The 17,221-nt window shown below is 54.6% G+C and overlaps 1 protein-coding gene across 3 annotated transcripts in view; it reads left to right on the forward strand.

Moving 5' to 3' along the window:
* The window catches only part of ROPN1L (rhophilin associated tail protein 1 like), a 13,597-nt gene extending 11,936 nt beyond the window's left edge, over positions 1-1,661 (forward strand). For all 3 annotated transcript variants that reach the window (XM_059416462.1, XM_059416461.1, XM_059416464.1), the window contains exon 6: positions 1,488-1,661. In XM_059416462.1, the coding sequence (XP_059272445.1) occupies positions 1,488-1,551 (64 nt within the window). In that variant the 3' untranslated portion in view covers positions 1,552-1,661. The remainder of the gene's footprint in view (positions 1-1,487) is intronic.
* The last annotated feature ends 15,560 nt before the right edge of the window (positions 1,662-17,221 follow it).

Raw genomic sequence — 17,221 nt, forward strand, 5'->3', positions numbered from 1 at the left:
GTTCCTGTGCATGGGCCACTGGAGAAGGGCCTTTCTCTCCTCCCAGATGGCTTTGCTGCAAGTAATCCAGCCTTGGCGGGGAGGGAGAGCCACACACACTGCGCCCCAGGCGTCCCCAGGATGTCCCCAAGCTGTGCTAAAGAAAGCCGAGTGGCAGGAGGCAGCGTTTCTTCACGAGTGATGCAGGGCAGTGCCAGACAGGAGTCTGGTTCTTTTTATCCCGTCTTTGAGAAAAGTTTATGCGGAATTAATCTTGATCCTTAAGTCCACTGTGTGCAGTGGTTTAAACTCACAGCCTGTTAAAGAGTAAGCTCGAAGGCACATCTCAACAGCCCCGCAGGTGGAGGGTGCGACTTCACACCTTTGTTCCCTGAGTGTTTGCGGGGTGTGGGCTCCTGCGCGCCCTTCTGCTCCTCTGGGGGTGGACCGACACGGGACGCACAGAGGTCCCACAGGGTCCGACGCCTGCCCTCCTGCAGTCTCACTCCTCTGCCTAGCACTCCACAGGTCCCCGGCTCCCTGCACTCCAACCGCACGGGTCTGGGGGGTTCAAGCCAGCCGAGCTCCCTGCCCCCCAAACACACTTCAGGCACCGCACATGTGCTTTTGGAACACCCCGCCCCCTTGGCCCTGCTGCCCGATGTCCCCTGCTCCTGGTCAATGGCTCTTCCTTAACTGGGCAAATCTATCGCGCTGGGCTTCCAGGGGCCGTTGGCACAGCTGGCACTGCAAGCCCCCTGTCCCCTGCAGCCCGAGGAGAGCTGTAGGGCCTGCCATGGCGGGAAGTCCTCCTGCCTGGGACAGCGAGGGGTCAGGGGACAGGCAGACTTCTCCAGCATTCTGTTCTTCCCCTCTAAGCGGCCACAGCGGGAGACTGTTGGACACCTGTGATTTCCCTGGGGCTGTGAGAGGTGCTTGCTGTTTATGGCAAAATGTGGGTTAGAACCTCGAATGATCCTTTTACCTTGAAAGGATGAGCCCTCGAGATGGCTCTCGTTTTCCCCGCCGACCTAGAGGATGAATATTGTTTGAGTTCAGTATTTTTACATCCATGGATGTTGGCAGTAGAGATATACTAATGCTCACCATCTCTCAGGAAGTAGAAGTATCTGCAGATAAAAAAAGAAAAATCGAGAGACATGCTGTTGGCAACACCAAAGTTTCAGAGACTCAAGACAGTCCTTTGAGTTTTGCTGGACCAAATTTCCCAATAGAAGGATACTTTTGTTTCAGTAGTGACTAAAATGTGAGTGGTCAGTGAGGAAGAACCTAGAAATAGGTCCCAATTTTTTCACCTAGAAATAAATGCCCGTTTTTGTACAAGAAAACAGAATGCTTGATTTTTTTGGAGGTAAGAATTAATAATTAAACATTGAAAATCATCAATTTTTCTAGGTAAAACCTTTAAATTATGTTGCATTACATAAAAATTGCATTGTTTTGCTGTAAGAAATGACTAAAAGGGCCTTAATCTGTTTCCATTCTAGAGAATCTAGAAAGAATGGCATGATAGGACTTGCAGATTTCTTCATTCTGAAGAGGAAAGTTTAGAAAGCCTCGAGAAGAACCCTTCGAAGACAGAGGCCATTATTACAGAGAAGAACACTTTTTAATGTCAAATAGTGCTTTTTTAAAACATCGGCACCAAATACAGCTTGTCTTACAGCATGTGGGTGTGCTCTGAGTTTTTCTCATAGCGGGAGCTCAGTATGGTTCGTGTGTCCTGGGGTCTGCTCTTTGCCATGTTTCCTGGAAGACCCTGGAAAGGATTAAGAGCAGGGGAAGGGGCGGAGGGAGAGGGAGAAGGGGAGCCCACGCAGACGCCACGCTGAGGTCAGAGTCTGACACGGGGCTCGATCCCACGGCCATGAGGTCACGTCCTGAGTTGAAACAAGAGCCAGACGCTTAACCGACGGTGCCACCGAGATGCCGCACAAAAGGCAGGTCTTCAGAATGACCTTTTTAGAACTGGAAATCACATTCCCTTAAAATTTCCAGCACCTCAAAATGGTTTTGGTCTGATAGACGCCCTGCAAGCGCCCTGATGTTCAAACAAAGAGAACCGGGCACAGAAGGCTAAACCCGACATGACCAGAATGCAGCTTCTGTTTCTGGGAGTAAGTACACATCAGAACAGTCAGATTCAAGCCGGGTTTCCAGAATATTCCTTAGGGTGGCCCCTGCGTCAGCAGAGCGGGAGTCCTCGCCCCTTCATGCTGGCCTGCTGGCCCTCCTAGTAAGGGCTTCGAAGGGAGCCAGTTAGACTGACCCCAGCCTGCGATCTGGGGGCTCTGTCCCTGTCCCTCCCACGCCACGGTAGGGGAGGGTCTTCCTCTGGTCACTCTCAGCTTAGCCTCAGCCCCAGAAGCTGTCCCTCTGTGTTGACAACCACTGGTGGGCTCCCAAGTGCCCAGACAGAAGGTGGAAAATGAACTAATTTTATAACTAGCAAAGCATACAATGAGAGGCACTTTTCTGTCTTGTTTTTGCCCGAGAGCCTCCAGCAGCTTGTTCTAGCACCTAATTAAGCAAGCACGCTGTGCGCCAGAACCAGCTCTTCGCTTCTCGGCAGCTAGATTCCGACCATGCGGCCAGCGGGCCTCGTCTCATTAAAGAGAGCACTTTTCCTGTTCCCTCGCTGGCCTGGACTCTTCTGTCCCATCGCTGAACCGTCTTTCGTCATATCCCGGACTTTCGTCATCTCCCGCACTTGTTTCTTTTTGAAACAGCCGTAGGAGGTTTGGCTTTCAGTCAGACTGTTAAGTGTCCTTGGGGGGCTCACTCAAATGGTTTAATTAATAACTACCAGCTTGTGGCAAGCGTCATTAATTACCCTGTTGGATGAAATAAGTCATTCAAGTGACTGGAGTGTTTGAACAAAGGCACTCTGGAGGGAGACCCACAAAAATGCAGGGAGAAGGGTGGGGCTCCCGGGGACCCAATAGGATCGTTGGGGGTTTGGGACCAGGCTCTGCACACACGCAGAGAGGAGGCAGATGGCCTCATCTGGATTCAGCACCTCGGGAGCCAAAAAAGATTATTCCAATTAAAGTCACTTAAAAAACAGACTTTACTGTGATGGAGAGTGAGCATTAAAAAAAAAAAAAAAAAAAATCCCTGGCATTGGTGAGGTGTGGGTTTGGAAACTATCTGCTCTCCCTTCATCGTAGGAGAGTGAGTGGGTTGGGGGAAAAGCAGGATTGGAAAAGCCACAAGGCGCACGTGATGGCAGCTCTGACCTTCTGACTCAGGAGCTCTCCGTCCTGCGGAGATGCACGTCCAAAGCCAGTGTCCCCAAACCTGCAACCAGAGTCGTCTGGTCTTCAACTGAGCTCTCTTTGTCGGCTTCTGCATTTTTCATCTTTAGAGAAAGCAGGTTTTGTTGATTGGTATTCGTGATGCCTGAGAACAGAGAGAAGGCGGAAGAAGAGAGGATTCTGGAACGGGCGGTCACCTGGCGTGATGCGGTCTGAGGGAGACGGGCAGGGCCGTGGTCGTGCTTGGAAAATGATTTGGCCGAAAGTCGCTCATTTAACGTACAATTAGCTGTTCCTTGCTGGCAGTCACTTGGCCTACTTACGAAATCCTGTAACATGAGAAAGTCTCGCTTTACAAACGGTTTTCAAATGTAGGGGAGCTTTGTATGTATACCCAATGTCACAATTAATGAAGGAATAGATAAAGTAATCACTTGAGTTCCATATTGCTATTTCCATATTTTATATTTTTATTTTATAATTATATATAATATATATAATTTATAATTCTATAATTTTATTCCAGTCTTAAACCTTTCCAAAGGTCCTTGAAACACTCGTAGGCCTGAGGCTCCTTGTCTTAAAAGGCATCAGGGGCGCCTGGGTGGCTCGGTTAGTTCAACGACTGCCTTCGCTTTGGGTCATGATCCTGGAGTCCAGGGATCGAGTCCCGATCGAGGGTCCCTGCTCAGCGGGGAGTCAGGTTTTCCCTCTGACCCTCCCCACTCTTATGCTCTGTCTCTCCCTCTCATTCTGTCTCTCAAATAAGTAAAATTATTAAAAAAAAAAAAAAAAAAGAATGAAAGGGGTCAGACCCTCCCTAGGGAAGATTCTGACTCTCATGCAGAATGGGTTCTCCCTGGTTATCAGAGCACATTCTCCCTGGAACCCCCTGAGGAGGGAGGAGAAGTGTAATTAACCCCTTTTCTTGGAGACTGAACCACAGCTAAGAAGCCAAGGGCAGCCTCCATACCCTGACCTCACACTTCTGTCCCCCTGCCTCCCGCCTTGTATCTGCCCCATAGCCCTGGTGCCGGCTCTCGGTGAGGTCACAAGAGCCCACAGGGAAAGGAGACCAAGTGGGCGTTGATGCCCCAAAGCTGCACCTTTCCCAGCTGGGTCCTTCCCAGGAGCGGCGTGGCTGGCTGCTGTGTAGCCCACCAGAGTGCAGGAGGTCGCAAACTCTACCCGACTGGATGGAGCCAGCGTAGACCTGGGATAGAGATTGGCTCCCTTCTGGGCCCAGGGGCCACTCGGTCACCCCCCCATCCCCGCACCCCTGCCGAACCCCAGCGTCATGCTCGCATCCAACGTGAAGCGGAGCGAACAGGGCGTGACCAGAAGTCGGACAGCGGGAACCGAGTGCTCTGGCAAACGCTGTCCAGTGGGGCCTCGGGGGCTCTTGGGTTGGGATAACACCTGCCCGAGATGCAAGTGCGTTGACCCAGCAGCACCTGGTAGGCTCTGGACCTGTGCGGAGGGTTTTCTGGCTCCAGGACGCTCACAGCAACCACGGGAGGCGGGTGCTGGCATTTCCCGCGCATGAGGACGGCACGGAGTGGGCCAGCCATTGGGGCCACCGTTTCACAGAGACCATTCACCAGCCCCAGGGACCTCATCCGCGAGCCCACGACCCCGCTCCTGAGGGGCAGGGGCTGCTCCTGGTGAGATCTGCTCGTTGATTACTCTCCAGCATTCTCTGCCTCTCTCCAGCCAATTCCTCGTACCTCTGTCCTGCCACAGTGACCGATTCTTACATGTGGTTTCTCTCTCCTGATTAGAACCACACTGGGGTCCAATGGGGAACCCGCAGACTCAGAACCCGGGGAGCTCCGTGGGCTGAGTGGCAGGTGGATTCTTTCAGAGACCTGAGGGGACGCAGGCCTGTTGCCAAAAAAGTAAACATCGAGCCCATGTTGAGTGAGTGGCAGAGCTCGGGGCTGTGAGGTCCGAGGATGTTCTAGACCATGTTCTGCAGCTGAGCATGGGATCTGGGCTGGGGCCGGGAATCGCCCAATCCTCTCCTCACTTCTAACCCAAGGCAAGTGGACTGTAGGGCTTTGTGTCTGTTAAGGGTAAAAGCTAAGCTCCTGTGACAGTGACTTAAGACCCATGTTGACTCTCAAAGAAAAACCCTTCCGTGAAGGGTCCAAGGTGACAGGCTGCTTTGCTCCACATGGTCACTCGGGGACCCAGGCTCTGTCCATCTTTTTGTTCGGCCATCACTTAGTGTCGCTGCCATCTGTAATGTTCTCGGGAAGGCGGAAGGCACGGCGGGGCACCGGCTTGATGCCTTAAGGCCCACGGGCCGCAGTGGTGCCTGTCACCTCCTTGCTAGCGGGGGTGCATCTAGTCACCTGACCACGCCCACCTGCCCAGTGCGTCTCCAGCAGAGCGGTCAGGAGCCCACCCATGCCTCAATCCCATGGAAGAAGCAGGAGGAGGTGGGGGATGTCCTCAAAGCCCACCGTCCCCGTGCCTGCTCTCCCAGACTCCGTGCACCAACCTGCCACCCGCAGTTAAGGAAGGAAAACATCCTTGTCCTCATGGGACATCCAGGCTTCATCATCCTGCTCTTGCTTTAGAGTCGAGATCCGCAGGGCTTCCAAAAGCATCTTTTAATGCTGGAGAATAAGGAGGTGGTGTCTGTCTGACAAAGCCACCCCGTGCACCTGCTGGGGAAGACAGGCTTTTTTTACTCTGAGGTAACAAGTCAGAACCCCTCTGGGATTTGAAAAGTCTGAGCCAAGGCTTCCTGGATCTGTTTGCGTATGGAGCACTGAGGAAAAGCGAAGGAAATGCTATGTTTCAAGAGCCCTTGAGTGTTGAATAGAAGGAAGGCTTAAGAATTCTTCTATATGGGGGCACCTGGGTGGCTCAGTGGGTTAAAGCCTCCTCCTTCGGCATGGGTTGTGATCCCAGGGTCCTGGGATCGAGCCCCGCATTGGGCTCTCTGCTCAGCCAGGAGCCTGCTTCCCTTCCTCTCTCTCTGCCTGCCTCTCTGCCTACTTGTGATCTCTCTCTGTCAAATAAATAAAATCTTTAAAAAAACATACATTAAAAAAAGAAGAATTATATGTAACTATATGTTACTCTGCTATGGGACAGTGATGTGTAAGAATATGGGGAGACTGGAAAAAAGTTCACTCATCCTTGGTATTTCTGTGAGCTGGGCACACACAATTCATTGAATCCTTACGGGGATACTTTGAAATGAGGACTATTGTGCCCATTTGAGAGATATGGAAATTCAGGGAGATACAGAGTGAGAACTTTTCCCCAGTCATGCAGCGGGTAAGCAGTGGATCTAGGGTTTGAAGTTAGACAATTTGGTCCTGGAGTCTGTGCCCACAACCTTTCTCGTAAGCATGGGCTAGTGCTTATTTTCGGCTCCATGGGTCATGGTCTGTCACAGCTACTCTGGCTTGAGGCTGAAGGGCAAAAGCAGCTCCGCCCACAATGGGGAAGCGAACAAGCGTGGCCCTGTTCCAATCAGGCTTGACTTGTAGACACTGAAAGTTGAATTTCCTATCATTTTCTCATGTCATGAAATATTTTTATTCATTTATTTTTTAAATTCAACTATTTAAAAACACAAAGACCCATTCTCGGCTTGCAGGCCGTTTCCCGGCCCCTGGTCTTTGAAATTGGCCTTGATGCTGCCTGGATCATTTCCTGAGCCCGGTTGTCCTGGGTGCCCTGCAGGACCTTCCTGAGCCCTGCTTCCACCGAGGAGGAGGGCACTCCCGTTGAACTTGGTGGATGGAGAAGGCCAGTGTCCCTGTGGCAAGGCAGGACAGGGTCATGTGGCTGATGGGGACTGGGGCTGAGATCTGCTGATGGACAGGCAGGAAAGATTTGGGTTGGCAGTCAAGGCACTCACAGGAGCTTAGCAAAACGGGGAAATCGAGGAGTGAGAAAAAAGGGAGAGAATATAGTGCAGAAAGGAAGACAGGAGGCAAAGACTCGGGGCTCTTCATCTCCGTAATTCCCCAGGGAGAGAACCCACAGCTGGGCAGACCTCCCGGCAGGGACACTCAGAGCTCAGGGAACACACACCACAGCCTTTCCTCGTCTGCACCTGCCATTGGTCGGGTCGGAGGGCGCTTCTCCTTCCGCAGGTGCAAGCAGACAGGCGGGGAGCCAGCCTGCTCGGTGGGGGCAGGGGGCAGAGAGCACAGAGGCACGCGGGCTTCATGACTATCCCTGGGTCAGATGGGACAAGCAGAGGGACCAGAGGGACCAGAGCCTTCTCCAGGTGCCCCGCTTCTGCCGCTGAGTGTTCTCGAAGCCCTTGGGAGCTCCCTTTGGGGCCCCCTCTGTCCCAGGTCTTGGGTGCCCTCTGTTTTGGTTTCAAAGTGTCACACTGGGGGAGGGTGGCCTTCCCGCCACAGAAGGGTATTGTCACACAGCTCTGGGGACAGGAAGTGCCAGCTGAGGTGTCTTCAGGGCTGCGCTTCCAGCCAAGGCTCCAGAGAACACTTTCTTCATCTGTTCCGGGGTCTGCTCGCTGCCAGCGATCCTAGGCTCACGGGGGCACCGCCCCAGCCCGCCTGCAGCTTCTGATTGCAAAGATCGATGATCGATGGTCTCCCTCGCATCAGCCCCCACTCCTCTCAGCCAGCTCCTGTCCCCACGAGGCACTGAGAGGATGGACGCCCCGGAGGTCTCCTCTCTCCCTGTCCTGCATCACCACGCTCCCTGCTCGCACTGCCGCTCCCCGGTCTGGATTTGGAGCGGCTGCCTTAATTACGGCTCCTCGTGTGGATGCGCGCTAGAGAGGTCAGGAATGATGAATGATGGAGTGATCGAGCCCTGCATTCATCACCTGGAGCCTGGGAAGCGCTGTCCAGTTCCAGGACTCTGCTGGGGGCGGGAGTCTCCAGTCCGTATTCCCATGTCACTCTCGGAGAAACGGAGACCCGCAGAATTCAGCCTTGCCCAAGCTCCTCCAGCGAGCCAGAGCTAGAAAACTCTCCAGCCCAGAATCCCGGGTGTGACAACTCTCCTCTGGCAACCATTTTTACAAGGGGGTTCATGCTGGGCTCCCACACCCCCCACTTTTCAGGGAGCGGCTTAGAAATGATTGTTTGGTGAGCTTGCCTTGGTGGCCCCACACCCTGGGAGCAGAAAGAGAACAGGGTGGGCGGAGGCGGGGCCCGGGATCCTGTTCCTTGGAAGCCCCGGGAGACAGGGGGTCAGCCAAGGTCAAAGAGCTGGGATTTCTGCAGGGAGGCTGCCTCGGGGACAGCCCTGTGGACTCTCCGGGCCCCGCTTTCTGCCCCGTGAGCTGCTGAGGGCCGTGGGAGAGGCCTCTTCCCCGAGTGGCTGCCTCTGTCCCCCGGCCCCGCACCCCCCCATCTCCTCCTGTTGAATGCATGACATGACTTTGCAGTTTATAAGCTGGGAATTGTCAACTTTTTAAGAGAGCTTGAAGGGGAGAAAAAAAAAAATCCGTGCCTGAGCATGGGAGGTGCTAAAAATAGGGGTTCCTTGGTTTCCAGAAGAGCAGATAAATGAACAAACAGGCCATAAGCAAATGTGGTTATTTCTTCTGGGAGGTTTCTTTCTTTCAGGGGCCCCTGGAGCTATAAAATACACAAGTACAGATTGATAGATTTTTCTCATTCATTCAGAAACCATTTATTTCTTGGACCCCCATCCGTGTGTAAGGCGATGGGCACAGCAGCCCGGTTTCTGAGAGACTGGAGGTCCTCCAGGAGATGTTAGGAGGGGAAAAAAGCTCGAGACCATTCTTTGTTTTTTAAAGATTTTTTATTTATTTGAGAGAGTGAGAGAGAGCACAAGCTGGGGGGGAGGGCCACAGGGAGAGGGAGAAGCAGACTCGACACTAAACAGGGAGCCCAGCACATGGGGCCTTGATCCCAGGACCCTGAGATCATGACATGAGCCCAAGGCAGATTATTAATATACTGAGCCACCCAGGCACCTTGAAAGAGATCAGGACCATTCTGAGAACCCCAACTTCTGTTCCAGAAATTTTCTAAGGTCCCCGGCAATCATTGCCACGAATCACCCATTTTGGTTGCTGATTTATTGCGTACTTTGGAACGGAGACTGTGTGATTTGAGGTGGAGATGGGACTATGGGATTCAAGACGAGACAGGGAGGTGCAGCCTGGGCACAAGACAGTCTCTGTCCCATCCTCCAGGCTCACAGCCAAGGGTAAGCCTTGTGCTGAGTGTGTCCTTCAGCCCCTGCTCCAAGTTCGGGCCAAGGTCAGCAGCCTCAGGCATCCCCCTGGGAGCTTGCACACCTCCTGAATCCGGCTGCCTTTTCATGAGCTCCCTGGGGGATGGGGTCATGTGAGCATTGGGAGACTCCTCTGGACTCCGCAGGCCTGGTGCTCCCTTCTGACCTCACACTCCCTCCCCCTTTTGGAAAAGCCAGAAAGCGGGGCTCCCCAGCCTCAGCTCCTCCAAGAGGATCTGCTTCCTCTCATGCCCAAACTGACCCGGGGCTTGGGTGTGGGGGTGGGGCGTCTTCTTGCTTCCAGACCTTCCACTGCTGTCTTCAAACCCCGAGGCTGCAGTATCAGGCCTGGGGCTGCCCAGACTGCGAGCACTCTGAAGTTTTGCCTGCTCCCATGGGTGGCCTGTCCTTGGGTGTCCTGGACACTGCCAGGGGACACACAGCTCCTGGGGCAGAGACAGAGGGGACTTCGTTACTCACAGCAGAACAAGCAGCCCAAGGTTAGCTTTAAAATACAGCGTGTTAGTAGAAGACCGGAGATACAGTAAGGCCGACAGATGGGAAAGGTAGGATGCTCACCGCATTTACCAGCAGCAGGGGGCCTGCCCCCAGTGGGGGCCCCTTGGGGAAGCATCAGGGATGGGGGGTCGCAGGCAAGAGACAAGAGCCTTTGTTGTGGTTTCCATGGGGAGGAAGAAGGCAGGCAGGTTAGAGCTGGCTGGTTTGGGTAACTTCCATGGGCTCTGGCAGAAGGGCTACCCCTAGGAGTCTGGTACCCGGCCCCAGGAGGCTGAGGCTGCGGACTGCTGGCCGGGATGGGGGCGCAGGGCAGAGGAACGTGGAGGACTGTTGGGATCAGGATCATGTTGCAAGGTCAGCATTCCCAGCCGTACCAGGTGTGCAGAAGAGGGAATTTACAGGTCCCCCTACCTGAAACAGCCAGGGAGACTCTGCTTCAGAGTGGCTGGAGCTGGTCATTCCAAAAAAGCCATCTAAAACCTTCCTTTCTCCATCTCTTGGCTCAGGCTGAGACATTGGTGCACTCAGGAGCCTCGGAGTGGCCTGGCTTTGGGAACCTGCCTGTCCAGATGTGGACCATCTGAGTGGCGAGACCTCAGTCCCCTCACACCCTTGTGCTGACACGGGCGGGAGGGTCCTCCCGAAGGAAAAGTGGGGATGTTGTGACTAAGAGAAGCAGACAGGGATCTGAATGGGCAGAAACAACACAGGAAACACTCCACCTCTCCTGATAACCAGCAAGCACTCCACGTCTCCGCCTCTGCATCCCTCCCAACACTTTCACCCACAAGTGACCACACTAAGGGTCGTGTTGAACACTCAGTATTTGTGGGACTTGGCAAGATGATCCAGCTGTGGCGAAGCGCTATTCCAGAGGTGCTGTCTGCCGCTGACCTTGGGGAGGGGGCGGTGAAGCTCCACTAGGCTGGCCTGTGCCCAGCCCAGTGCCCTGGTCATGGGGTCAAGGCTGTCCCCTTGGATGACATTTACTCAGAGAGTAAATCCAGATGGTCAGCACTGACTAGCTGCATGTTAAAATTTCCCAAGTGAATCGGAATGGGGAGAATATAGTAATCAGAGCGAGAAGATGTTGTACAGGAGAAAACGCATCCTTTTACCTTTTGAAGACTTTTAGGGACCCGGGGAGCTTCCCGGGGCTGTGCTGATTCCTTCCAATGCACAACCACCCAGCGTCTGCCGCGGGGGTCTTAGACCCGCCAATCCTGGGGATAAGCTGGGGATTATATCTGGGGAATGAGGACATCCGTGCCCTGGGTCACCTGGCTGGAAAGAGGCTCTAAATTGGGGGCAGTGGGGTGGGGATAGAAAAATGGAGGGGGAGGGGTACCTTTTTCCTACTTAAGGGGCATCTCAGCGCATGTCAGTGGCCAAACAGCCGTCCCGGGGCATTCCCGTGGGGTAGGGCAGGTGCCGGGGTAGCCATTCCCACCCCCCACCTCTGTGCTGAGAAGCAGAGGAGAGGTGTGAAGAAACGCCAGGAGAAGACCAGGCCGAGGTGAGAGAAGGCAGAGGAAGTGGGGTGGGGGGAGGTGGAGAAGATGGACAACACACAAGCGAAACATCGGCCATGTTTCCTGGACCCCAGACATGGTCCTAAGAGCGCCAGCAGAACGGCTCTCCACAAGCCCGCGAGGCGGGAGCTGTGATTCCCCCTTTGTCAGGCTGCAGAGATGGAGGCAGTTTCGGGCCTGACAGTCACCCCGCGTTCCCTGAAGCACAACGTGGTCACGAACCCGGCGTTGAAAAGCCACGTGTGGCATCTGGAGGTTCCCACCACAGTATTTGCTGAACTGTTCGAGGATTGTGAAATCCACCGGCCCCCAGGCTGAGCGTCCCTCCAGGATGCTCGCGGCCTAAGGAGACACACAGAGCCGCAGGGCTGCGGGGCGGCTCGAAGATGCTCTTGCTGGACGCAGCCCCTGGAACACCGGCAGGAAACAGAGGGCCTGGAACTTCCCAGAGGGCGTCAGCACCTTCGGAGAGTTCCCAGTGCGGGAGTCGGGGCCAGCGGGGGAACTGATGGAATGGAGTTAAATGGGGGTGGGGAGGGGGTATTAATACCAGCGGAGGGGAGGACCCTGACCCCTGGCGTGGCAGACAGTGAAAGGTTTGGAGATGGGAGGCTGTAGTCAGGAGTTTTTCAGTTGCAAAGGACAGAAACCAAACCCAAACCAGTGGAGGCAGAAACAGGAATGGGTTAGGACCACTCTGGGGCCAGTACGGCAATGACCGCAGGACTGGAGGGGCGCTGGGGAGGAGCCAGGACTCCTCTTTACTTCGACTCTAATCCCGGCTCCTCCGTGCGCCGCCGAGCTCCTCCCACGGGGATGCATACGGTCCACGCTGTGGGGAACCTCTGTGGGGCAGGGTACCACGAGGCCGGGGCCTCCATGCGGCTGGGGGCCACGGGCAGGCTCCTCTGTGTGGAGGCTGCCCTGACTGCATACCTTGGGGTGGTGACACTAACATCGTGCCCCCTTCGGGAACCCTGAACACAGAGAACAGAGACCCGATTTCTCAGCTTCAGTAGGAAAAGCCCCAGGGAAGAACTCTGATTGGTCTAGTTTCCGTCACGTGATCAGTGCTGGACCAATCACTGTGAACAGGAAAACAGTATCCAGGCGGGCTCAGTCATGTGACTACCACGTAACTGGGTCCTGCGGGGGTGCAGAGCCGGGGGTGGGGGGAGGAGGCCTTTTCTGAAGGACGGGGGCGAAATGCTGGTGCGGGGTAAGGGGGTGGCCAGGCCTGCTGCTCCCGGATGTGGGCCGTCAAAGGCAGCGTCTGTCAATGTCGTGAGCACAACCTACACCACCCCCCCCTCCGAAGAATACCAGCCGAAGCCCCGCTCTCGATCGGCCTCTGGAATTAGAAACAAAGTGTCGGGAAGATAAACTAAAGGAGCCGGAGCCCGGCCTCCCGCTGCGAGAGAAAGGATGGGAAGTTGAACGGGGCCCCTAACCCTGACCCTGGCCCTAACCCTGACCCTAACCCTGACCCTGACCCTAACCCTGACCCTGGCCCTAACCCTGACCCTGGCCCTAACCCTGACCCTAACCCTGACCCTGGCCCTAACCCTGACCCTAACCCTGACCCTGGCCCTAACCCTGCGGAGCCGGTCAAAGGGCAGATCCTGACTCGGGAGATCGGGGCAGGGCCTGAGAGTCCGCTTCTCCGGGAGCCCCCCCCTCCCCGCGATGGCGACGCCACGGCCCCCACGCCCCTCTCCAGTCCGGAGGACTCAGCGTGTGGAACCACTGGGACCGGTGGGCGCTGGACGAAGCTGCGAGCCGCCCGTCCTGGCAGCCACCAGGACGGCGCCGCCCCGTGTCCCCCCTCAGCCCGGCGGAGCTGGAAGGTGGCAGAGCCTGGCCGGTGGACAGGCCTTCTCCCAGCTGGCGCCAGACCGGGTGCTCGGGGCCACTCAGCTGCTCCTTGGACGCACGGAGCATTTGAGGAGAGCAGAAGGGAAGGGAGGATCGGCTTTTGCCCTTGGATTGGAAACGAGGACCTCAGCGGGGTCCCCCTCGGGACACCTGTGCGGGGTGAGAGACGGCGGGGCCTGTGAGCTCTTCTGGGCAGCAAGGATGGGAGCCGCACTCCCGACCTCGCTACTGTATGATGAAGAATGATCCCGAAGATACAGACTGTCTTCTCCGGAACCTGAAAGCGTTGGTTGATGTGGCAAAGTCCCTGCACATACAGGTGAATTAAGGAGCCAGAGGTGGGAAATCGCCTGGCTTATGGGCCCTGGCCCTCATTAGGGGGCCCTGAGAGCAATCCCGTGGCCCACTATAGAAGGGAGGCAGAGGGAGATTGCCACGGGAGAGGGACCCATGGGACCAGGGTGGCAGCGATAGACTGAGGCAGCCAGCCAGAAGCCAAGGAATGCGGGCAGCCCCCGCCCCTGCTGCCCCACTGCCCCACCTCCGCTGAAGCTGGAGGAAAGAGGCCAGGGGTTCTCCCCCAGAGCCTCTGGAGGGAGTGACGCCTCTGACACCTCCATTTCAGATTCGAGGCTCCAGAACAGGGAGAGAATACACTTCTGTTGTTTGAAGCCACCAGGTGTGGGTCCTGTTTCTGGAGCCCCGGGAACTGGGAGCTGGTGGCGACCGCTCCACCTCCCCACCATCAGCTCTGCAGAGCCCAGGTGCGCCTTCAGGCTACAGACCGTGGGGGTTTCCGGCTGGGCAGAGAAGCCTCAGGGTGTGGCCAAGTTTCCCCGGATGAGCCACAGGAGGCCTGGATAGCTGCAGGTGGAGAGAGCAGGGAAGGGACGCGTGACCGCTGGACACCCGCAGCCGCGCCCGCAGCCGCACCCGCAGCCGCACCCGCACCCACACGGGGAAGGGCTGTGCCGGCGCAGCTTCCCCTGGCTCCCACTCAGCCTGCCATTGTCAGGCTGTCCACGCTCAGTCTTCTTCCCCTAACTCCCACGTTCCCTGACCCAGCATCCACACCCCCCCATCTCTCCCACCGCCAGGACTTCTCCCAGGCGTCAGTGGGTGAGGCTACAGCGTTCCCTTTGTTTTTATTAGGACTTAAACCTGCTCCAAAGCCCTCCTTTCCTTCTGGGTCTCAAGAGCCTAGCCTACGGGTTAGAAGCCCGACCTGTTAAAAGCCGTGTCTTTTGTGTTCCTGCGGTAAGGAGCCTGTTCCGTGTGTGGGCACCTGTCAGAGACAATGGGAAGGGGAAAAAAAAAACTCACAAGAATTTTATTTTGAGATCTTCTGGGGCACAACAGATTGGATCTCTGAAAAAGGATTTTTTGGAATGGTGTAGACATACAAATAGTACCTGAGGCCAGATGGGCCTCTTTAGCACCATCCTGGTCGTGACAAAGGTGGGGTTATATGATTGAGGTGGGGTTATGATTGAACTGTGTCCTCCCCCCCCAAGAAAAAAAGCTGTGGTGAAGCCCTAACCCTTGTGACCTGATTTGAAAACTGGGTCATTGCAGATGTTGCTAGTTGAGATGAGGTCCTCCTGGAATCAGGTGGACCCGAATCCAGCAGGACCGGTGTCCTCTAAGATGGCCACATGAAGACGGGGACATACAGGGAAAATGCCTGTGATGGCAGAGGCAGAGATCGGACACCTACATCCACGAGCCAAGGGATGCCGGAGATTGCTGACAAGGGAGGAATCTAACCAGTATCTCAGGGACGCTACTAATGCCTTGATCATGCGTGTCTAGCCCCCAGAACTTTGACAATGAATTCCTGTTGCTTAAGCCACCTGGTCTGTGGTACATGGGAGAGGGGCACAGGTAGTGTCGACCCTGTCCTTGGTCACCCCTCTGCCACAGTTCCTGGCCAGCCTCCAAGGGTGGACCCTCTTTTCCTCCTTGTCACCCACAACAACGCCTTTGTCCCATGTCTGAAGACGGCTGATGACCATTAGGGAACCCACCTGACGGTGGGAGTCAGAGAAGGGGAGCATGACAATCCGGGATCCGATTTTTATTTAGGGATCCGATTTTTGACAGAACCTCTTTAGTCCTTCAGAAGAAGTCCAAGACCAGCAGAAAGTCCAAGCTTCCCTTGTGCCCTTGTCCTTGCTCAAACTGCCTCGGGAATTTTGGAAGAAAATGCCTTTAGAACCAGATGACAACACACACGGAGAAACCACGAATGTCACATGGCAGCCGTATCTTGGATTTCCCTTCTAGTAGGGAACGCTGGTCGGGTTCCATCACCCGGCTCGCTCGCCTGACCTGATTCGGAATAACTTCTAACCATTTCCAGAAATCACCTCCAGACTGGGAAGGTGAAGGGCACCTGTTGAGACATTAGAGTCCCATGTCCCTGGCAGCGCACGTTGGGACCACGGACTATGACTGAACAGCTTTCTTCTGCACAACTTTTGTGGTCTCAGAAATAGAGGAAACAGCACTTCCTTTTGGTTAACGCCTTTCTCTTATTTCATTGTCTCACCCCAAGGCTGAAACCAGTCCGTTCTGAGCGAGGAAAGGAAGTTGGTGCTCATTTCCCTGGGCTGGGCTCAATTCCTGAATATTCTTCCAGCGGGAATGACCCAAAATTTTCCACTGAGCTTCCCTTCTGTGATTCTTGACTCACCAACGCATGCAGGCTCCCAGTTAACTGAGCTTTTTAAATCAAAGAACAGGTGAAACCCGCTCCTGGCCCATTTTTAGATCTTCCTTATCCTTGTTTCTGCTCTTCCTACATTTTTAAATTTTGTTTGCTCTTGGTGCCTGAGTTGAACGTTCCTGCGATCTGTCTGTATTGTCACGGGAGGATGGAGTGTATCTGTTTTATTCCTGAGTGGAACCCCACTGTTTGAGGAGCGCTTGGGTGGCTCAGTCAGTTAAGCCTCTGCCTTCGACTCAGGTCATGATCCCGGGGTCCTGGGATCGAGCCCTGCATCGGGCTCCCTGTCCAGCGGGGAGCCTGCTTCTCCCTCTCCTTCTGCTATCCCCCTGCTCATGTGCTTTCTCTCTCAAATAAATAAATAAAATCTTTTAAAAAATAGGGTTATTAGAGATGTCATTCGTTGATATGAGGCCATACTGGAACAAAGCCATCCTAATCCAGTATGATTGGTGTCTTATGAAAGGTGGAAATTTGGACAAAGATACAGACACCAGGAGAATGTCATATGAAGATTGGGGTAAGGTGTCCACAAGCGAAAGATTGCCAGCAAACCTCCAGAAGTCAGAGGAGAGACCTGGGACACATTCTGTCTCCCAGCCCTCCCGGCAAATGAACCCCGCTGACCCCTTGATCTCGGGCTTCCAGGCTTGACAGCTGTAAGACATTCAGTTTCGGTTCTCTAAGCCACTGACTTGATGGTACTTTATTATGGTAGCCCTAACTAATGGTATATGGGGTGATTATTCACTTTTAGAAAGATGTCTGGTAACGAATGCTCTCACCAAGTTAGCGTTCCTTGAGGTAGCCTGACTAGCTATTGTGCTTACAATACATTTTGCCTTTTAATGGGGCATCTGGATGGCTCAGTCGGTTGGGTGTCCGACTCCTGATTTCGTCTCCAATTGTATCTCAGGGCTGTGAGATCGAGCCCCGCATCGGACTTGGCAATCAGCCCAGAGTCTGCTTGAAATTCTCTCTCCGTCTCTGCCCCTCCCCCCCAAAATAAGTAAATAAAATAAAAAATAAATAAATAAAAGTAATTTAGCACAGAACGGCAGACGCAGGCGTGTGGCGGGTCCCAGCATTCAGCCACC

Source organism: Mustela nigripes, chromosome 12 (genome assembly GCF_022355385.1).
Source record: "Mustela nigripes isolate SB6536 chromosome 12, MUSNIG.SB6536, whole genome shotgun sequence".
In the NCBI taxonomy this organism is placed as follows: Eukaryota; Metazoa; Chordata; class Mammalia; order Carnivora; family Mustelidae; genus Mustela; species Mustela nigripes.